This window comes from Abramis brama, assembly GCF_963993115.1.
Source record: "Abramis brama genome assembly, chromosome: 7".
Lineage (NCBI taxonomy): Eukaryota > Metazoa > Chordata > Actinopteri > Cypriniformes > Leuciscidae > Abramis > Abramis brama.
Genome location: NC_139969.1, coordinates 1365183 through 1388647, shown reverse-complemented (window position 1 = coordinate 1388647; position 23465 = coordinate 1365183). Strand labels below are relative to the sequence as shown.

The 23465-nt window shown below is 38.5% G+C and overlaps 2 protein-coding genes across 2 annotated transcripts; both read right to left on the bottom strand.

Moving 5' to 3' along the window:
* Nucleotides 1–2671: 2671 nt before the first annotated feature.
* On the bottom strand, nt 2672–17033 carry LOC311087043 (GTPase IMAP family member 8-like). The gene is made up of 4 exons (XM_084120293.1): nt 16773–17033; nt 9798–11115; nt 6936–6945; nt 2672–4937 (listed from the first exon to the last, which is right to left on the bottom strand). Exons 1-4 carry the CDS (start codon nt 16783–16785, stop codon nt 3555–3557), a joined length of 2724 nt encoding a protein of 907 aa, XP_083976419.1. The 5' UTR covers nt 16786–17033; the 3' UTR covers nt 2672–3554.
* Nucleotides 17034–17901: 868 nt separating this feature from the next.
* On the bottom strand, nt 17902–23252 carry LOC311087042 (purine nucleoside phosphorylase-like). The gene is made up of 4 exons (XM_084120292.1): nt 22695–23252; nt 20900–21020; nt 19921–20254; nt 17902–19432 (listed from the first exon to the last, which is right to left on the bottom strand). Exons 1-4 carry the CDS (start codon nt 22862–22864, stop codon nt 19212–19214), a joined length of 846 nt encoding a protein of 281 aa, XP_083976418.1. The 5' UTR covers nt 22865–23252; the 3' UTR covers nt 17902–19211.
* Nucleotides 23253–23465: the final 213 nt, after the last annotated feature.

The following is a 23465-nucleotide window of genomic DNA, read 5'->3' as shown; positions in this document are numbered from 1 at the left end:
AGCTCAGCTCCCACTGGCTCCCACGTAATTCGAACCATGGGTGTCTGAAATCGCTTTACATTAAAATGTTCCTACAGTGAAAATAGGAGTTGACTTGTATTGTAACTGTAATTATATTTTTTCACAATATCAGAAAAATTATCTGACCCCCCCTGCTAAAGTCGCAGTTACAAAATGCGTGACTGTCCCCCACCCTGCTCCTCTTCAGAAAAGTAAATTCGCTGTCCCACTGATCGCGGTATTTACATGAGGGTTTTGGTTTTTTTGGCAGGAGTGCCTTCCGTCTCTGTCACAGCGTCCATCATCCGTCTCTGTTTTTTTTCTTTTTTTTCCCGCATTGTCATTATTGAACAGATATAAAGCAAATAGAAATTAAACAGAAATAAAATACTTTTGTTTGTTAACGGGGTTTTACGCTAAACACTTGAAAGGTGAAACTGAAGACAAACCTGTAAATCAATGATCAATTACAACAATATGCACAAGAAAATGTTTTATTTGGAAAAAGTTCAGTTAGAGAAATAAAAACACCTCACACTCAGAAGAAAAGGTTCTATATTCAATTTTATGAATTAAGCAACTCATAAACATACTTTATCACTAACATTGGAAATGAATGGGAGATGAAAGAGCGTCCGGTACTGCAGACACACACATAGCCTATCACTGAAAGCTCATTTATTGAGATATCAGGCTCAAATTTGGAGCACAAGTTGTTTAGATTCATGGCTTTGATTTTCTCACAGTTTTAGAGTAAAACGTGTTTAAAAATAGTATTTTTGTGCATTTTGCTTAATAATAATAAACATAATCATATCAGCAATAATCTGCCAGGTGTAGTCTTTAAAAAGAGACCAAACTTTAGTCTGTGCTCCAAAGCATTCAATATTTAACACATTTTAAGTTGGAAATGTATCTTTTAGGTCTGTGCTCAAAAAGTGAATAAGTGGGTTATAACTGTTGCATAATTATAATTTAGTACCATGAATCCCCTAAAAATACAAAATAAAATACATTATCAAACTACAGTACATTCATTTCATTGAATTTAAAAAAAAAACATGTTTGTCCGCCATGTGAGCAGCACCAGAGGGTTAACATGCAATTTAATCATTTAAGACATTTATTTATTGAACCTTTTTTGGCATAAAGAATTCTTTATAGAACCCCATTGAACCTTTTTTGTAAGAGTGTTACTGAAAACACACACGAGGGCGAGTAAATGGTGGCAGATGATAATAATTACTTTAATGAGCTCATTGTTTCTGCCTAAAAATGAATGCATGACGTTAGCCAACTTGTTCTGAAATACATAACTTGACACACACCTCTGATATAGACAAATGCATTTTCTGTAAAGCTGCTTTAAAACGGTACTTATGGTGAAAAGCGCTATACAAATAAATGTGAATTGAACTGAATTGAATAGATGCTGATTTTAAGGTGAACTGTCCCTTTAAAAGCATTGTTTTTTTTTCCCTTCATCTCATATTTTTCCATCACCACGTCCTTTTAGGAACTTTGACACAGAATTTGAGAAAGCAAAAGGCTTTATATTTCCATTTTCTTCACTTACACATTTGATATAAGGCATAATCCATGGCTAGCTGTGCATTAAATGATTTTATAGTTAACGTATTCTAAATGTATTAATGTCTTCAAGCCATGCAATGGATTAATTAGGCTAGCCGTTTATTTCTAAACATAATTAACCGAGGGTAAAAAAAAAAACCTCCAAACAATTGATTTTACTAAACATAAGAACTACTTCTTTTACAATAAAAGTACATAGAATAAACAATGTCAGAAATCGCGATTTGAATTTCGCGATCTGATCCCAGAAGTCCTATCGCCTTTGCTACATCATATTAGCCTATATTATAATATTTTAGGCTCGTTCGAGACCACCTGCTTTAAATTAAAGATATGCGATCTACTATTTACTAGTGTTTACTGATGGTTTACTAATGTTTTGTGAAGTTACAAACCAAAACGTGGCGCAAAAGCATCCTGTACACTGTTTACGTGAGTATTTTCCTTCAAATACTTGATATAGTTTGGTCTCTAACAGAAACAAAACACGCTTGTTGTATTCGGCTAGTTCAGCGATATATGACACAAGTCTCTCTATTACGTAATATGATTTAACACATTTTCATGTCAAGCAGTTTTTTTTTTCATGCTATGAATATCGAGCACTTTTAATATGCCAGAATATTAAAAGCATTTCTTAAGTGATGGTCGTATTCCCTATATTGACTGTAAAGTCAAGTATCTAAGCTTTAAAACGACAGCTGTGTTGTGCTGGTTAAGCAAGTGATTGTTCAGTAAAATGATGACTTAGTAATGCCACCCCGCTTCGGATTTAAGAGCTTATGGTTAAGGATTAATCGATTAATTGATGGAACAACAAAGGACTATGGGAATTTATGGAAATTGACATCCCTAATTCAAATCTTTAAATTCCCCCTGTAGTCAATCATCCTTAAAACTCATCTTTAAGCTCCAAAATTACATTTTGAAACGTTTTTTTTCCATGAAAAAAAAATGTCTTCATGCTTTAAAGTAGCTTGAATGCAACTCGACTGGGTTCTATGAATATGCAAATGAGCCCCGCCTCCACTCACTCACTCAGCTCAGAGGTCCACTGGTTGACGATCACACGCTGATCTGATTGATTGGCCTCTGTCCACTAACAATAAAGCTGCGAGTTTAATTACTTCAAAAGCAGCGGTCATCCTCTCATAGTGGAGAAATATTAGAAATTCAGTAGCGAAGAAACCATTTAATTGATAAAAGTTTCCGTGCTCCTGTGTCTGTGTGTGCAGCGCGATCTGCGATCTCTGTAGTGTGACATATGCATGTGTAGCTTAAATGAAAAGCAGCGTATTGATATAAAATGGTGATTAAACTGGCTGGAACTACCTGTGGTTTTAGTAGACACCTTCCGGCCAATCAGAATTGAGTATTCAGACAGACCATGATAAAAATGCATTTAAACAGTTCATTGTCAAGTATAATAAATTAAATTTTAAATTAATATAATTTTCGAACATTTGAAGTCAATATGGAAACTTGTTTCCGCCACAGAATAATAAATAATAAGGTAATTGCGACTTTTTATCTCACAATTCTGTCTTTTTATTTCAGAATTGCGTGAAATAGTCGCAATTGCGTGATATAAAGTCAGAATTGCGTGATGTCGCAATTGCGTGTTATAGTCAGAATTGCGTGATATAGTCGCAATTGCATGATATAAAGTCAGAATTGCGTGATATAATGTCGCAATTGCGTGTTATAATCAGAATTGCATGATATAAAGTCAGAATTGCGTGATATAATGTCGCAATTGCATGTTATAAAGTCAGAACTCAGAATTGTGTGATATAGTCGCAATTGCGTGATATAAAGTCAAAATTGCGTGCAATGTTCTTTTAAAATGTTTTATTCTGTGGCGGAAACAAGCTTCCATACAAACAAGCTCAGCTAATACTGGGAAAAAAACTTCATAATCTTGATTTGTGAACTCATCTTGGTTGTCGATCATAAACGTGTCACTGAATGGAGCACTGCGACATCGCCGCCAGCTTTATAGATGCAGCTCTCACTGCAACTACAGCGACTGACCCGAAGATACTCCCTCCTTCCGTCGCTCCAGCGCCGAGCAGAGTGGCCAAAATCTTACTGGCTATTCCGGCTTCGACAGCGGGAGCCACCGGGAACAGGAACGCCAGGAGCGCAGGAGCGTACGCAGCTCCGGCCCCCAGCATAAACATACACAGCATTATCGACAACTTCATATTGCGTTGTGAGAAAAGCTCAAAGTTCTTCCCTTCTTCATTCACCCTCCTCAGCTTCTCTTCCTCAGCCCAGATTTCCAAGTCCTTCTTTTCTTTATCCACTCTTTCCAGCCTCTCCTTCTCCTCCTCCCTCTCTCGTTCCTCAAATCTCCTCATGTTCTCCTGCTCTCTCTCCAGAGATGCTCTGAAACGCTGCAGTCTCGCAGGGATCGGTTGCGCATTCTGCTCTTCTTTCTTTATATCTGCCTCTATCTGTTTAATCCGGCCTTGTATGCGTTTCTGTTTTCCCTGCGCGTCGTGCCTCTCTTCGTTCACGAACGCAATAAACGAACGCAATTGATCATCAGACATTTTCCCGACCTCCTTCTCGATTTTCTTCATTCTTTCGTCTCTATCAGCTTGCAGTTTCACGTCTATTATCCTCTGTGCTTCCTGCATTACTTCCATGATTTGACTGTTGAAGTGACGGTTGTGATTTCGAGCGAGTAGCTTGTCAATCCTCTGCAGGAGTCGACTCACTTGATCCGGGTTTGTAGAGTTTTTGTTGTCAAAAGCCACGAATCGCCTCCCAAATCTCTTCACGAGCTCCTTCACTTTCTGATCTTGTCTTGAAACAAACCTTTCAATGGATTCTCCTCTGAGTTTATCCGCGTGGGAGAATATGAGGATGGTGTGATGAGTGACGTCCTCCTGAAACATCTCCAGAATCATTTCTACGGTGCGCTGCTGCTCCTCTGTGAACCGCTCTATCGGCACCACCAGCAGAAACGCATGAGGACCCGGAGAACACAACGCCAGGCAACGGATTACTTCTTGTTTTAATTCGTCATCTGTCAAATCTGTGTCAAAAAACCCAGGCGTGTCGATAAGAACCAGCTCTCGTTCCTCCACCGTTGCTCTCTCTCTCTTGCACTCTTTAGTGACCGAGCTCATGCTCAATCTGTCATCAAAGCACTTCCTTCCCAGGATTGTGTTTCCCGTCGCGCTTTTCCCTGCACCAGTCTTTCCCAGCAGAACCAGACGCAGTTCATTCGGCGCTGGGTTTAGTGTGTGCTGGTGATGATCGTCATCAAATGAAGCTAGGGAGTTTCCAGCGGGTCTCCATCTCACGGTTGGGTTTCCTGAGGAGAAAACAAACTGTTGAGAAAACTAACAACAACCCAGCCGAAAGGGAACGTTATTCATGAACATCTCTCAAAGTTATGAAATACACGTTCTTCCAATAACATTATAACTCTCCTTCAGCAGAGGTGTAAAGAAAGAGGCCCTGAAAACCATACTTGAGCAAATGTACAGATACCTCACAGCAAACATTACTCCATTACAAGTTCCAAGTCACCAATTTCAATACAACTTGAGTAAAAGTCTTAAGCCGCCTTTCCACTGCACACGACAAACGACAGCCATCGGACCGGATGTCATTAATTTCCAATGGACAGTAGTACGGGATCTGCGTGGAGTTCCGATCATATGCGTATGCGTAAATTTTGGATCCGATTTGAGCTTCGGATGCGTTGAAATATCTGAACTTCTGCGGCTAGACCGTATGCGACCGGTCGACCGGATGTGATGTATTCTAATCAAAACTAAGGGCCCTATCTTGCACCCAGCGCAATTGACTTTGTACAGCGACGCATGCATAATTCCTATTTTGCACCCGCGCACAGCGGACTTTTCCCTCCACAGACGCACATCAGTAAATTAGGGAATGAACTTGCGCTCCCGGGGGCGGTTCAGCGAAAAGGCGTGTTCCAGCGCAAATGTTCCCTGGTGCTATTTTGCAGTTTCAGAAAACAATTCCGCCACAGACCAGGAGAAACCTCGTCTAAAGTCAGTGGCGCGTTGTGCATGTTATTCAGATGCTATTTTAAGGGCGCATGCTTAGCCATAATCAATGTAGCGTGTGCACAACGCACATACACTTTGCTTCTCTCATCTACACAGACGCAGCAGTTTTCATTTTTAGAAAACCATACATTATTACAAGGAAAAATATTACCACACGAGGGAAATCATTGTGGAGTCCATGAAGATGTGAAGAAATAGGCATAAATCTAGCTTACACATTTACCCAAATTATCATACGCCTGTTTAACTGAAGCTAATCTGGGTGTGTTTCTCCATCCCCAATGTCACTTCTCTGTGTTTTACGGCCCTGACGAGAACGTCGGTCTCCTCGGCTGTGAACGCGCCTGGCAAATCCGCCGTTATAATAGCAATCCGCCATGGAACAAGCGCGCCTGCTCTAAAAGGTAATGTGAGATGTCGCTCTGATTGGTTTATTTCACGTTACGCCCAAACCACACCTATGAGTAATGAAGCTACTTCAGACCAACACATTTTAGATTTGCGTCGGGCGCAAGAGTCATTTATCCCGCCGGTATAATAGCAACAGCCCAAGACCCGCCCACAAAGTTACTTGCGTTTCGCGCTTGATACTTGCGTTTCAGATCGTTAAAATAGGGCCCTATGAGTGCGAAGCTAGAATTACCAATATTTTAATACTTTAACGTCATTCTGTAAACGCTATTTCTGCAAAATGTTATTAATAATTACGTTATTTTTATTTTAGATGTACCGAGGGTCATTTGTTTTGTGTGGATATATTCATGCATGCATTTACATTCATTAAAATCATACATTTTATCATTTTGAATAGCCGAGGGTAACGGTTGCTTCACAACCAATTTCAAAGTTCCGTGCGACTGACACTAGGGGGCGAAATGCGACAATCGTATGCGAATGTGCAGTGGAAAGGCGGCTTTACACCGTGTCCTAACCAGACGCCATGCGATAAGATTCCAGTGACAAAAAAATTGTCTGTCCACACTAGACGCGACTGCGAGATGCGTCAAAATCAATCAAAACCCACAGCCAATCAGAACAGCGTGTGGGCGGAGTCTCGCGGCACCAGAGATAATCTTGACGGCACTAGCAAGAAAATGGATAGCCTAAGTAGCTGCATAATCAAATTCACAAATATTACACCATTTAAACATTATTAAAAATACATAGGCTACTGAGTTACTAAAACAATCTTTGTCAAAGAATACACTTGTTTGTTCACAGTTTGAACGTTCTTGTTTCCATTTGTTTAATTTCAAGATCTGGTGAATTATCCATTGTTGCTTTTACAGCCACAAAGCTGTAGCAATAAATGATGTTCAAAGTCACATTACACGCTTTTAACATTAAATAAAGCACATAAACAGTACCTGAGATTATCATTGCCACACTTTGTGTTTGTTGTTCCAGCGCGACGTCGCAGAAAAATAGTTAAACCGTTTCTAGAATAGAATCGTCGCGTGTCGTCGTCGCGGCTGGTTAGGACAAACACTCTGATTAACATGGAAAATAACCTTTTATCGCGCGTCGCGTGTAGTTAAGACACGGTGTTAGAGTATCTGATTTTAACAGTAGGCTACTTATACTTAAGTATTTAGGCAACTGAACGTAGGCTTAAAGAGGAACTATTCCTCAACACCTGAGAGACATGCCAGTGAAAAACAAGAAACAGATTTTTCAGGAGAGCGATCACGTTTATTTTCCTAAAATAAAAATGAAAATGACTCAAAATATTGCAATAAATCAAGGTTGACACAACAGCCTCTTAAACACCTACAAACTCTCAAGTCTCAGTTAAACTCCAGTGCACCAAAAGGTCCACAAGTAAACCAATATCCTTCAAAACGGTCGCATTAATATTTATAACGGATAAATAAAATAATATGAAATAGTCAAAGCTTACTTGCACTGGACGTGGGTTTTTTCGGCCTCATCTCAAATATGAAACACCTGCGATTGAGCAACTACAGCTAATGCACTCACATTATGACGACGCAATTAGAAACAAACTTTGTTGTATTATTTTCATGTTATCACTGTGAAGCTGCTTTGATGCAATCTGTATTGTAAAAAGCACTATATAAATAAAGGAGACTTGACTTGACTTGAATCGGTTTAATTAAAGGTGCAATAGGTGATTCTCTACAGAAACATTTTCTGTTATACTGGTGGAAAGTCTCCTCATGTCCTGATTTACTATGTTAACCCTTGTGGACATTTTTTTAAAATATTTTTTGTGATCATTTTGCCTGTGTTACTGCCTGCATATGCATTATGCATTAACTGCATACATTTTGGCACAGGTGTGTATTTTTATTGGATTTTTATTATTTCACCCTCATTTCCTTTAATAAATCTATTTTACTATAGTAACACAAAATAGTTACACACTAAGGACCTTAAGGACAAAAATGTCCCCTTTGAAACCCATTAAAACGGCCTTTTTTAATCCCTGGGCCATTTAACTATAAAATGATGCAGCATTTGTAAATAGGCTTTCATTCTGTTTGCAAGGCTTAAAATATATACATGGCGTAAATACTTGCTTTTCTGCTTCTGCATAATTATAGAGGCAATTGGATAAATTATGCAGCTATAATTGTGTGGGTGTGTTGGTGTGGATGTCAGAGTGTGGTTTGTTGTGTGTATTAAAATAAGTGTGTGTGTGCATGTAATGTTTGAGAGAGAAAAACTCTACTGCAAATCCAAAATCCAAAACCACTGTGTCCCAGTGGAGTACTGGAGTACTGCACCCAAACACAATATTACTGAAAGCTCATTTTTTGAGAGATCAACCTCAAATTGGGAACACAACGTTTCATAAAATACATATTTTATATAAAATAATGTTCATAAATAATTTTAATGAATTTAAACGTCTGTGCTCCCAAGCTTCAAATGTTGATGACAGTTTTTGTACATGCACATTTTAGTCCACTTTGGACATGTTTTTTTAATTGAGCACAAGGGTTAATGATTACACTCACTCATTAACACGCCACCTACTGGCAGATTTAGTTTCATATTTCAAAAGCAACCTATTATTTAATTTTTTTCCATTCATTTAATCTTTCTACATTAAACAGTTATATTTAAAACATTAATCTCTTAACATAATTTATGCAATTATAATTGGTGTGTAAATTCATTCGTGCCTCGTCTGAGGCTGCATTAAACAATAGGCTACTGTTTGGTAATAGCTGATAATAGCCATACAGTGTCTTTTTATTCGGATTAAATGTATTGATTAAATGTGAGATGCCATGTCACTTTAAAGGGTTAGTTATGTTTTTGATGAAATCCTAGTGGTTTCTGAACCCACATGCTGACTGAATGATGGGAAGTTCGGATAATTTTACTGACTCTCTTGTTCGATCTCGTTCATCAAAATGAACAAATCTTTTTTCGAGTCACTTCGTTCATTTTAAGGGGCTTTAAATGTTATACTTTTAACAGGCAAATTCCCCGAACACATCCACCTACGCAATCTCGATCATATTCTGAATTAAGAAATCATTATAATGCAGTCAAAAATAATTTACAGGGAATATAAATAATTACTTTAAGTTCCGAGTCTTTCGTTCATTTGTCACGTGACAGAGTCAATGAACGGATCGTTCATGAACGACTCATCACTTTCTATTAACACACACACACACACATCTATCCCACCCAGTTTTAAAAACAAATTTAAGCCACGTCGCCACTGGTAAACACAACTACAAGCCAATTATTCAGAATACTAAATTATAAGTATATCTCGATCATAGCGGAATATGAAACTATTTATGAAATATCTGTGGGGTATTTTGAGCTAAAACTTCACACACACACTCTGGGGACATCAGAGACTTATTTTACATCTTGTGAAAGGGGCATTATACCACCCCTTTAACTAATATTACCAAATACAATTTTTGATTTTAAAAAATGTATTACTACATGTTGAAATGAACATTAACATTCATTGTTATTTCATGTTAACTAATGTCAACAAATTAAACCTTAGTGTAAAATGTTAGCCAAGAATTCTTTAAAATCCTTGAGGAGGAAAGGAATGAGAAAAGTACTTTGTACCCAAAGCCGCTGATAAAGTCTTTACAGTCTATAATGAGGCTTGATTTCTGAACTCATGCCGGATAAACGGATCACTGAATGCAGCAGCGAGTCAGAGTCGCCAGCTTTACAGATGCCGCTTTCACTGCAGCTCCGAAGCCGAGCAAGCTGGACAAATACCCGACAGACAATCCGGCTTCCACAGCGGGAGCCGCAGGGAACAGGAACGCCAGGAGCGCGGGTACATACACAGCTCCAGCCCCCAGCATAAACAAGGACAGCATAATCAGCAATTTAATATTATCTTCAGAAAGTTCATCGTTCTGCCCTTCTTCACTCAGTCTTCTCTGCTCCTCTTCTTTCTTCCAGATTTCCAGGTCATTCTTCTCTTTCTCTTTTCTCTCAGTTCTCTCCTCCTCCTTCTCCTCCTCTTTATCCAGCAGTCTCCTCAGTTTCTCCTTCTCTCTCTTCAGAGATGCTTTGTACCGCTTCAGTCTGGCTGGGATCGGTCGCACATTCTTCTCTTCTTTCTTTACATCATTCTCTATCTGATCAATCCTGCTTTGTATGCATTTCCTTTTTCTCTCTGTGTCTTTCCGCTCTTCATTCATGGACACAATAAATGAACGCCATCGATCATCAGCCAGTTTCCCCACCTCCTTCTTGATTTTCTTCATTATTTCGGCCATCCTAGCATGTGTTTTCTCGTCTATTATCTTCTGTGCTTCCTGCATTACCTCTGAGATGTGATTGGTGAAGTGACGGTTGTGATTTCGAGCGAGTAGCTTGTCAATCCTCTGCAGGAGTCGGCTCACTTGATCCGGGTTTGAGTTTGTGTTGTCAAAAGCCACGAATCGCCTCCCAAATCTCTTCACGAGCTCCTTCACTTTCTGATCTTGTCTTGAAACAAACCTTTCAATGGATTCTCCTCTGAGTTTATCCGCGTGGGAGAATATGAGGATGGTGTGATGAGTGACGTCCTCCTGAAACATCTCCAGAATCATTTCTACGGTGCGCTGCTGCTCCTCTGTGAACCGCTCTATCGGCACCACCAGCAGAAACGCATGAGGACCCGGAGAACACAACGCCAGGCAACGGATTACTTCTTGTTTTAATTCGTCATCTGTCAAATCCGTGTCAAAAAACCCAGGCGTGTCGATAAGAACCAGCTCTCGTTCCTTCACCGTTGCTCTCTCTCTCTTGCACTCTTTAGTGACCGAGCTCATGCTCAATCCGTCATCAAAGCACTTCCTTCCCAGGATTGTGTTTCCCGTCGCGCTTTTCCCTGCACCAGTCTTTCCCAGCAGAACCAGACGCAGTTCATTCGGCGCTGGGTTTAGTGTGTGCTGGTGATGATCGTCATCAAATGAAGCTAGGGAGTTTCCAGCGGGTCTCCATCTCACGGTTGGGTTTCCTGAGGAGAAAACAAACTGTTGAGAAAACGAACAATAACCCAGCCGAAAGGGAACGATATTCATGAACATCTCTCAAAGTTATGAAATACACGTTCTTCCAGTAACATTATAACTCTCCTTCAGCTATGGAAGCTTGTTTCTGCCACAGAGTGAAAAATAAAAAAGGTAATTGCGACTTTTTAATCTCACAATTCTGACTTTTAATCTCAGAATTACATGATATAAAGTCACAATTGCAGGTTATAAAGTCAGAATTATGAGATATAAAGTCGCAATTGCAGGTTATAAAGTCAGAATTATGAGATATAAACTCGAAATTGCGAGAAATATACTTGAAATTCAGACTTTTTTTCTCAGAATTGCATGTTTATATCTCGCAATTCTGACTTTATAATACGCAATTGCGTGTTATAAAGTCAGAATTGTGAGATATAAACTATTCTGAGGTAAAAATAAAAAAAGTCAGTCTTTTTTTTCCTTAGAATTGGACTTTATATGTCACAATTGTGAGTTTATATCTCACAATTCTGAGAAAAGATGTCAGAATTGCGAGATATAAACTCGCAATTATGTGTTCTAAAGTCAGAATTGTGTGATATAAAGTCGCAATTGCGAGAAAAAAAGTCTGAATTCTGACTTTATATCTCGCAATTCTGACTTTATAACTGTCACGGTTCACAAATTCTCTGCCTTTTCCATGTCTCGTGTGATTGCTGTGTTGTGTGTTAATTAGTGTGGGTGTGTCCTCCGATGATCACTGAACAGCAGCGCCAGCTGATTCCCATCTACTCACCTATTTATTCTCTGTGACCGGTGTCTTCTGTTGTCAGAGCTTTGTGGTGTATTCCGGTGTTTGTTCCTGTCCCGTTTGTCTGTTCCCTGTGATCTACGTTCCAGTTGGATTATTCGTTGTGTCTTCATCTCTGTTCTTCGTCGTCACTCGCCTGGATTCGGATCATCACTGTGTTCATCACTCATCACCAGCCCGGTTGCTCGTCGAGGTCCCTGCGTCACTCTCCCGCCCCTGTGTGTCGTACTTTGGACTCTCTGACCGCTCTGTTTACTGTTTAATAAACACACTTTTACCTGCTATTGTCTCCTCTCTTGCATTCATGACAATAACACGCAATTGCGACTTTATTTCACGCATTTCTGACTTTTTATCTCGCAATTCTGAGAAATAAAGTCAGAATTGCGAGATGTAAATTCGCAACTGTGAGATAAAAAGTTGCAATTATCTTTTAAAATGTTTTATTCTGTGGCGGAAACAAGCTTCCATATTCAGCAGAGGTGTAGAGGCCCTGAAAACCATACTTGAGCAAATGTACAGATACCTCACAGCAAACATTACTCCATTACAAGTTCCAAGTCACCAATTTCAATACGACTTGAGTAAAAGTCTTAAGCCGCCTTTCCACTGCACACGACAAACGACATCCGTCGGACCGGAAGTCATTAATTTCCAATGGACAGTAGTACGGGAGCTGCGTGGAGTTCCGATCATATGCGTATGCAGAAATTTCGGATCCGATTTGAGCTTCAGATGCGTTGAAATATCTGAACTTCTGCGGCTAGACCGTATGCGACCGGTCGACCGGATGTGATGTATTCTAATCAAAACTATGAGTGCGAAGCTAGAATTACCAATATTTTAACACTTTAACGTCATTCTGTAAACTATTTCTGTAAAATGTTGGTTATTAATAATTATGGCAGAATATTATTTATTCAGAATAATTATTAAATCATAAATTAATTTTACCATTGTGAATAGCCGAGGGTAACGGTTGCTTCACAACCAAGTTCAAAGTTCCGTGCGACTGACACTAGGGGGCGAAATACGACAATCGTATGCGAATGTGCAGTGGAAAGGTGGCTTTACACCGTGTCCTAACCAGACGCGATGCGATAAGATTCCAGCGACAAATAATGGGTGTTTCTCAATATGCGTTCTTCAGCGATCTTGCGTCCTTGTGTTCTCGTTTTACGTCATCATTAACCGTCGAAGTTCAGACCCAATTCTCAAGAACGCAAGTACAGAGGACGCATGAAAGAACCCGGATGTGTTCTTGATACCGAGGATGCATCGAATGCAGACTTGGGCTAGTACTCGCCTGGTGTCCCAGAAGTCATTGCGGCCGGTTCCGAGTTCGTTCTTCCAAGGAAGCTTGGCAAGACCGGTCTCCACGAGAACACAAGTCCGTTCTCTGCGTTCTTGGAATTGAGAAACAGCCAATGTGTCTGTCCACACTAGACGCGACTGCGAGATGCGTCAAAATCAATCAAAACCCACAGCCAATCAGAACAGTGTGTGGGCGGAGTCTCGCGGCACCAGAGATAATCTTGATGGCACTTGCAAGAAAATGGATAAGTAGGCCTAGCTACATAATCAAATTCACAAATATTACACCATTTAAACATTATTAAAAATACATAGGCTACTGAGTTACTAAAACAATCTTTGTCAAAGAATACACTTGTTTGTTCACAGTCTGAACGTTCTTGTTTCCATTTGTTTAATTTCAAGATCTGGTGAATTATCCATTGTTGCTTTTACAGCCACAAAGCTGTAGCAATAAATGATGTTCAAAGTCACATTACACGCTTTTAACATTAAATAAAGCACAACAGTACCTGAGATTATCATTGCCTCACTTTGTGTTTGTTGTTCCAGCGCGACGTCGCAGAAAAATAGTTAAACCGTTTCTAGAATAGAATCGTCGCGTGTCGTCGTCGCGGCTGGTTAGGACAAACACTCTGATTAACATGGAAAATAAGCTTTTATCGCGCGTCGCGTGTAGTTAAGACACGGTGTTAGAGTATCTGATTTTAACAGTACTTAAGTATTTTACTCATAGGCAACTGAACGTAGGCTTAAAGAGGAACTATTCCTCAACACCTATGAGAGACATGCCAGTGAAAAACAAGACACAGATTTTTCAGGAGTGCGATCACGTTTATTTTCCTAAAATAAAAATGAAAATGAACACCTCAAAATATTGCAATAAATCAAGGTTGACACAACAGCCTCTTAAACACCTACAAACTCTCAAGTCTCAGTTAAACTCCAGTGCACCAAAAGGTCCACAAGTAAACCAATATCCTTCAAAACGGTCGCATTAATATTTATAACGGATAAAGAAAATAATATTAAATAGTCAAAGCTTACTTGCACTGGACGTGATTTTTTCGGCCTCATCTCATATGAAACACCTGCGATTGAGCAACTAATGCACTCGCATTCGTGTAAAGCAATCTTGTTGACAAGTTTTCGTGAATAATGGCGAAGTTATAGTTCCTTCACTGCTGTTAGATGGCGATATCACTTCTTTATAGCAGAAATAAACTGCTGCAGGAAAAGTTAGGTGCCATGCAAAATGTAGGGCATTACTCTACACAAACGTATTGGAGTAAAGACTACATACTTGTTAAAAAATTCACTCAAGTAGCCTAGAGAGTAAAAGTTGCTAATATCTTTGATACTCAGTAAAACTAAAAAGTAGCCACAAAGATACTTAAGTACAGTAACTTATTAGGCTACATTTACTCAAATACTTTACACCACTCTCCGTCAGGGAACAGGAGTTACATAAGTAATCTAAACGTTTTGTTCCTCAAAGAATCAGCATATTTGAACGAATCAGATGAGTAAATGATTCAATTAGGCAATAAATACAGTCGTTTGCTAAGTTAAATGAATTAGCATTTTTGAATGAATCGGTTTAATTAAAGGTGCAATAGGTGATTCTCTACAGAAACATTTTCTGTTATACTGGTGGAAAGTCTCCTCATGTCCTGATTTACTATGTTAACCCTTGTGGACATTTTTTTATATATATATTTTGTGATAATGTTGCATTAACTGCATACATTTTGGCACAGGTGTGTATTTTTATTGGAATTTTACTATTTCACCCTCATTTTCTTTAATAAATCTATTTTACTATAGTAACACAAAATAGTTCCACTAAGGACCTTAAGGACAAAAATGTCCCCTTTGAAACCCATTTTTAATCCTAGGGCCATAAAATGATGCAGCATTTGTAAATAGGCTTTCATTCTGTTTGCAAGGCTTAAAGGCTTTTTGTTTTTTACTATTTTTTTTTCTTCCAGATGTGCCATTTTTTTATCAGGTTTGGCCTGTGGCGTAAATACTTACTTTTCTGCTTCTGCATAATTATAGAGGCAATTGGATAAATGATGCAACTATAATTGTGTGGGTGTGTTGGTGTGGATGTCAGAGTGTGGTTTGTTGTGTGTATTAAAAAAAGTGTGCGTGCATGTAATGTCTGAGAGAGAAAAACTCGACTGCAAATCCAAAATCCAACAACTGTGTCCTAGTGGAGTACTGGAGTACTGCAGCCAAACAAAAAATCACTGAATTTTTTCATTCAGAGCTCATTTTTTGAGAGATCAACCTCAAATTGGGAACACAACTTGTTTAGAAATGGCATTTATAGAGTTCAACATGTTTCATAAAATACAGATTTTATATAAAATAATGTTCATAAATAATTTTCATGAATTTAAACGTCTGTGCTCCCAAGCTTCAAATGTTGATGAGTTTTTGTACATGCACATTTTTGTCCACTTTGGACATGTGTAACTTTTTTTTAATTGACGCACAAGGGTTAATGATTACACTCACTCATTAACACGCCACCTACTGGCAGATTTAGTTTCATATTTCAAAAGCAACCTATTATTTAATTTTTCCATTCATTTAATCTTTCTACATTAAAATGTTATAAAACATTAATCTCTTAACATAATTTATGCAATTATAATATGAGGCTGCATTAAACAATAGGCTACTGTTTGGTATAGCTGATAATAGCCATACAGTGTCTTTTTATTCGGATTGAATTTATTGCTTAAATGTGAGATGCCATGTCACTTAGTTATATTATAAGTTAGGTTAGTTATATTTTTGATGAAATCCTAGTGGTTTCTGAACCCACATGGACAGCAACGTCATTGCTGATGTATGTGAATGACCGCTAAATAGTTTGTTTGTATTAACACAAAACACACACACACACACACACACACACACACACACACACACACACACACACACACACACACACATCTGTCCCACCCAGTTTTAAAAAAAAAATTAAGACACGTCGCCACTGGTAAACACAACTACAAGCCAATTATTCAGAATACTAAATTATAAGTATATCTCGATCATACTTAGACTTTTATAAGTGCGTACATTATATTTCTGGGAAGTGGCCTAACCCTACATAAAAAGTAGACTGAAAGTTTATTTTATTATTTTTAGTTTAAAAGAAGGCTAGTAGAAGCATGAATACATGAATACACTTCTTTTGTAAGGGTAACATTTAATGAACTGCATGTTTTAAACGTTCATAGAACAAGAAATAACGTAATGGAAACTTCAATGGAAACCTTTTCCCTTAATGGGAAACGTTCTAAAAATATGTTTTTGTTTGCTAGGTAGATTATTAATATTGATAAACATATCCTATTTCAATTATTTCCTGCGAATCATGATTTAGCCTATTAGACTTTTCATGATTTAGCCTAGTTCACTGGGGAAGATTAACAATATCAAAACCAACAAATCCTGAATTGCTAAATACAATGATAAAGTAATAATGCAAATTAATAACGGATCTTTGATTACCTTGGTTGGACATGTTGTCTGCTTGTTCCTCAGTGTGTGTGTGTGTGTGTGAGACGGTGGTTCTTGGACAGATTAATCATGATGGGCAGAACTTTCTGAGAAACGAAACTTAACACGAACTCACATTCTGACGCGTTTGATCTCCGTTACTCCCGAAATAATATTTACTGACTGCGTGGAATTAAAAAACAAATGCATTTATATTTATGCATAAACAAATTTTATGTAGGATAATAAATAAGAGTTTGTTCCTTGACGTGTTTTTCTCCCGTTTGCATCCGCTAGAGGGACACAGTGATCCTGTTTCAGAAATCACGTGACATCACAGATTATTTGCATGCAAAAGATCGATATTTACATATTGTACCCTGTGCATTTACGTTTAGACTTATTATCATATGCATTTACTTATCGTTTACAGAGTATTATTCATGCGCACTGTAATTCAGACCAGGTGAACATTATTTATTAACTGTATTTTTATGCAATTCATCAAAACTAAATTCACAAGCAGATGAAATGACACTTTTGTAATGAATGACAAAAGCAATGAAACGTGTTGATTTAGTCAATTATGGACCAGTGTTTCTGATGTCATGGAGAGTGAAACTGGAAATGTTTGGATGGAAAACTGTAAAGATTAAAGATATAATTTTGTTATATAAAAGTGTTTGGAACAAAATTTGGTGATTAACTTAATAATTATGTATGAAAAATACCATGTACACAAACAGAAATGGACTAATAATAAACCTAACATTATATTATTTAAATTTGAACTTAATCATTATATTGAGGCCTTAAAAAGGCAAGAAATAAAAAAGCAAAATGGATGTATAGAATTTTTGAATCCTTTTCTTTGTGATTTTTTTGTCAATTATTTGTATTTTATTGTTTTTCTTTCTGTTTCCTTTGATGCTATTATGAATGTAATAGATAGTTGAGTGATCCATCTGTATGTGTATGTTGTTATTACATATTATTGTTAATAATAAACCTAACATTATATTATTTGTTATTATTCTGTTATGCAATAATAATAAAAATAAAATTTGAATGGAAAACAATCCATCGCTGTCTAAAAAAGCACAAGATAACGTCAGAAAGATGAAGGAAAAATACTCAGTCAAACCAAGAAAATGGCGTTTAATTGCATTTAAGCATGAGATCATATAAAATATGTACCAAAGAGCTTGAAGTACAATTTTAAAGTTTTACAAAAAATAAAACAAATGTTTCTGGGAAAAGTGCTGAAGATTGTCAATAAAACAGCAATTCTGATCCAGATCTTTAAACGAACACACAAAAACACAGACTCCATCATTTAGTGCAATTAAAAACAACTTTCACCCTCATTTTTAAGAACTTCCAAACCCACGTTTACATAAATAGGTCACATAAATACATCATTCTTTAAGTTCAGTATTTGCTGATAAATATCTTAAAGTGAATTCAGTAACACATTTTTTAGCTACGAGATATATATTTTTAAAAAAGCTCCCAATTCCCTTCATTGCTGGTATATTATATATATTTCAGTGATTCTTTTGTATTATTGTCCACTTGTTTAACTCGTGTTTTAAATAAATCATATAAATACAGAATTCTTTCAGTTCAGAATTTGCTGATATCTTAATGTGAATTCAGTAACAAATTATTTTTTAGATACAAGATATATATTTAAAAAAAAGCTCCCAATGCCCTTCATTGCTGGTATATTTCAGTGATTCTTTTGTATTAATTCCCACTTGTTTAACTCGTTTGAAATACATCACATAAATACAGTATTCTTTAAGTTCAGTATTTTCAAAAAAAAAAAAATTCCTTAAAGTGAATTCAGTAACAATTTTTTTTAAGATCTATATTTTAAAAAAGCTAAAAATTTCCTTCATTGCTGGCACATTTTAGTATTTATTTATTTTTTTGTATTATTATTAAGTTCAGTATTTTCAAAAAAAAAAAAATTCCTTAAAGTGAATTCAGTAACAATTTTTTTTAAGATCTATATTTTAAAAAAGCTAAAAATTTCCTTCATTGCTGGCACAATTTAGTATTTTTTTATTTTTTTGTATTATTATTAAGTTCAGTGTTTTCAAAAATAAATCCTTAAAGTGAATTTAGTAACAAATTCTTTAAGATACATATTTAGAAAAAGCTCCCGATTTCCTTCATTGCTGGTGTATTTCAGTGATTCTTTTGTATTATTTCTCACTTGTTTAACTTGTGTTTTAAAAAAATCATATGTTTGGTCACTATAAATACATGTTAGAAAAGCACCACCGTGATAAATGAACTGAAAGGACCTTGGGAATGACGAAAGTGTTTCGTGTGTATCTGCATGGGAACACGTTCCCTGAAACACTTCGTCTCTGGAATGTAAACATTGTAAAGCAAGAGTGAGGAGTGTGTGATTAACGTTGGTGCCGGTGAAGGACTCTCTCACTGTCTGTTGTTGTTCCCGGTCTCGATGCGGGACACCATGTTGGCGATGAGTTTCTCCAGCTGAGCGGCTCTCAGCCTGGCCGTCTCCAGAACCTCCTCGTGATTCGCCTTCTTCTCACTGTCGTAATCCATCACCGACTTATTGGTGATCAGAGACAGAGCGAAGACATGCAGTCCACAGTGACGAGCCACGATCACCTCGTGAGCAGTGCTCATGCCTGAGAACACACACACACATAATGTTTCCACACACACAAATGTTTCCAGTTCAAATATCTAAACATTCTTAAATCGAGATGCATTCACTAGATGAGTAAATGCCATAAGATATTATGTCTTGTTTTCTAGGGAAATAAATCCAAATTAAGTGAGTTTTTGCTTTAAACGAGCACAATGATCTGCCAATGGGGTCAAAAAAAATAAAAAAATAATCTTGTTTCTGTTTGAATTAAGATTATTTCTCTGACCCCATTGGCAGATCATTGTGCTCGTTTAAAGCAAAAACTCACTTAATTTGGATTTATTTCCTTAGAAAACAAGACATAATATCTTATGGCATTTACTCATCTAGTGAATGCATCTCGATTTAAGAATGTTTAGATATTTGAACTGGAAACAAGACAAAAGCATGTTTTGCAGTGTACGCGTGCTACACACAGCCCACGGCGTGAGTCTGACGCAGACGTATGAACTGGGCGTAACTCACCGACGGCGTCGGCCCCGAGGGCGCGCAGCATCCGGCACTCAGCGATGGTCTCGAAGGACGGGCCGCCCAGGACACAGTAAACGCCCTTCTGCATGAAGGAGAAGCCTAGCTCTTCCGCGACCTTGGCCCTGTCCCAAATGGCACACTCCGGACTTGTGGACTTCCTCAGAGTCCACACTTTGGTGACGTCATGTAGTGCAGACCTATAGGGCCCTTGGCGCGAGTCCACGAGGGCGCATTGAGAGGTATTTTTGGGACAGACTCGATCGGCACGCCGGAAATAACGGCCTGGTTGTTGTTGGACAGGAGAAATCACATTTTTGCGCTCCGATGTCTTATCTGCATGTCAACTACACAGCCTAATTTTACAGTTCTATATTTTGATATTGTGCATGCCACCTGCATTAGACAATAGATACATCGTGCTTATTTAAATGATGTATACAGTTGTACATAATAATAGGCTACATAATGTTCCATTTGAACTAAGATTACAATTTTAAAACATAATTTAAACATAATTTTTTCAATTTACAGGTTTCAATATTCATACTATGTTTACATATGACTCAGTAAAGCCCTGACATTCGGTACTATTTATTTAATGAATCATAACACGATCGTATTATTAAACGCGCTATTATTATGTTTGAGACATCAACCACTGGTCGATGACCATAATGTTTGTATAAACTGTAGGTAACAACTGGTAAAATGTACATTTAGGTCATAAAAACCGTAATATTTTCTTCTCAGCTAAGTCAACAATTATCCGTGAGTGAAATCTCCTCCCATCTGTTGTCTGATTGGCCTTTCGCAAGGATTCCTGGGTAGTTAAAGTGCGTGGAGCCTGCTTCTATGCGGGCTTCGCGGAAGACCGCTTCAAGGGTACAAAGGGGGCGCTGCTGAGCACACTTCAGAGCGGTAAAATGCTGAATGGGACGGCCTACGGACTCGTAGACTCAGCGAGCACGCGCAATTCAAGTCCACGAGACCTAAAGTCCGCATGAAGTGCGCCATTTGGGACAGGGCCCTTGAGCGCTAGCTCCTGCAGATCGCGATCATACGCGTCCGACACACACGGGAACCTCACGCCAAACCTGCCGATCAGGAGAGAAAGAAATGCTCAACATCACTGAGAAGTAAGTGCCATGGTCTTATGGCGCGTTCACACCAAAAGCGAAGCGAAAATTACTCGCTCTAGATTACTCGCGGGAAGTTTCTTGTTTTTCGCGTCACTCGCGCCAATCAAAAACATCGCGCGATTAGGAGTGTCACGCAGGCGGTCAGGGTTTCATATTATTTTGAAGGTATCCCCGGGAGCCGCCATTGGCTAACAAGCCTTCACCTGCTGTTAGCATCCCATTGACTCCCATTCATTTTCGCGTCACTTTGACAGCGAATAACTTTACATCTGAGGCGTTTAAAGACTCCATTTGTCCATTGTTTATTTCTAAAGAAACACGACAATGTATAAAAGGCTCCATTACCTTGTATCTTACATTATGGCCCCGTAGAAGCAGTTTTTGTAAAAGTAGGCTAACGATTGCGTCATAACCACGCGACTCACTGGAAATTACCGTAGAGACAGGAAGAGAAGCTCGCAATCAAATCGGGGGGACGTGGAGGCATAAAGTCCGATAAAGTAAAGGGAGAAGCCCATAGAGAGTCATGACGTTGCTCCTGCTCCTAGCTCATGGACAGCTCCTACTCACACTCTCCGTCTCTGCGAGATTCGGAAGGGAATGGTTCCGATTTCGCTTGGCACGGCTACTAGAAAACTTACAACTGTCAGGCAGGCTGCTCACGTCACATCCACGTCGTCAAGCTCAGTTTGAGTCTGCGCAGTACGCTCGGCAATCAGGAAGTGACGGCTTCTAATGTGCTTCAACTTCTCTCCGTTGAAACCTATGGGGTCGCTGTGTCCAGTTTATATACTGTCTATGGTGTCACGCACATCAACAAAAACAACATTTCTTGATTGGAAAGAGTTTTTGTTTTTTGTTGCCAACGAGCCCCTGAGTGTCTATTTCACGCTGAAGCGAGTTTTTACCAGTCGCGGAGAGTTGAAGAATGTTCAGCTTTGGGTAAAACCAAGCGGCAACCTCCCTCTCTCTCTCTCTCTCTCTCTCTCTCTCTCTCGTCCAACACTGAAGTGATTAAACTGCAGTTCATCGACTGGCCACTAGAGACCGGCTGCAGAAGAGAGTCAATCCCATAGACCCCCATGTTAAAATTGCCAACTTTACAGCTGAAAAAAAACATGTTTACAGTCTGGTGCAAAAAGTGGTTTTGGTCTATATAGCTAATTTTGCCCTTCATGAAAACTGTGAGACGGGTGAATGTTTTTATAACTCATCCGTTTAAATTATATTAAACATTAAAGTTCTAAATAATTAAATGCAGACAAACGGCTATTAGTGACATCAGCGGCAATCCACATGTCACTCAAATGGCCACGCCCCTAATTATGCAGAACTTTTCTCTTTCTGAGCCTGTCTCTAGTGGCCAGTCGAAGAACTGCAGTTTAAATCCCTTCCATGTTGGATTCAAGTGAAGAGAACTGAAGGTTGCCACTTGGATATGCAGCACAATCATGAAGAAAAGACTAGCGTAACTTTCATTTCATGACGACGTTCGATTTTATATGTTCAATTATGAATTATGATTTATCAATGGCCTGTCTCTGCTATAACGTCATTATTTATGTAGTAAAATATCTTACTAACAAGGGCATCAAATCACACACTGAACACAGACCAGCTCAATCTCACCTCTCGTCATTCCGTCCCACTAACGGGTTGTTTCCAGCGAAGCCGGGAATATTGATGTGATCCTTAATAACCATGATGTCGCCCACATTATAGTCCTGGTTCAGTCCGCCGGCGGCGTTGGTCAGGAGAACCGTCTCCACACCCAAGAGCTTAAAGACCCGGATGGGCATGGTGATCTGCCAATACCACAACACACACCAATTACAATCATACCATAAATAACATCTGAAAAATCATGATACGTGTCAAAAATACGTCAAAATCAACACAAATATGTCTTGCATAAAGTTTTTGCATTGTGACATTATTTTCAAAAACTTTTAAAGAGGTTGTTTAAGTCTTGATGTTGTCTAGAGCAGGTTTTCCTGCTTGAATGTTGATATTCTCCTCATATTCTCCATTGTTGCGGCTCCTCTCTTCCCAGTCTGTCAGTAACGGTCTGTTTACTTCCTGTCTCTATGAAGCCCCTCCTTCTGAAAGCACACTGTGCTCTGATTGGTCAGCTGGAGCAGTGTGTTGTGATTGGTCGAGCGCTTCGAGTGTGTTTGGGAAATGTCCCGCCCCTTAACCGCCAGTTTAACACACTACTAACTAACTCAACCAGGCCCCGCCCCTTTATTCTGCGCATGAATTATTATAACGAGGAATATTGTGACGTGTTCATTCCCGGGAGAAACTCAAGACTACAATGCAGGCGTTTCAGGAGTTCAGTAACACTGACTCTGATATAGAGAAGAACTTTGTGACTTTGCAGAGTTTTTTTATGATCAA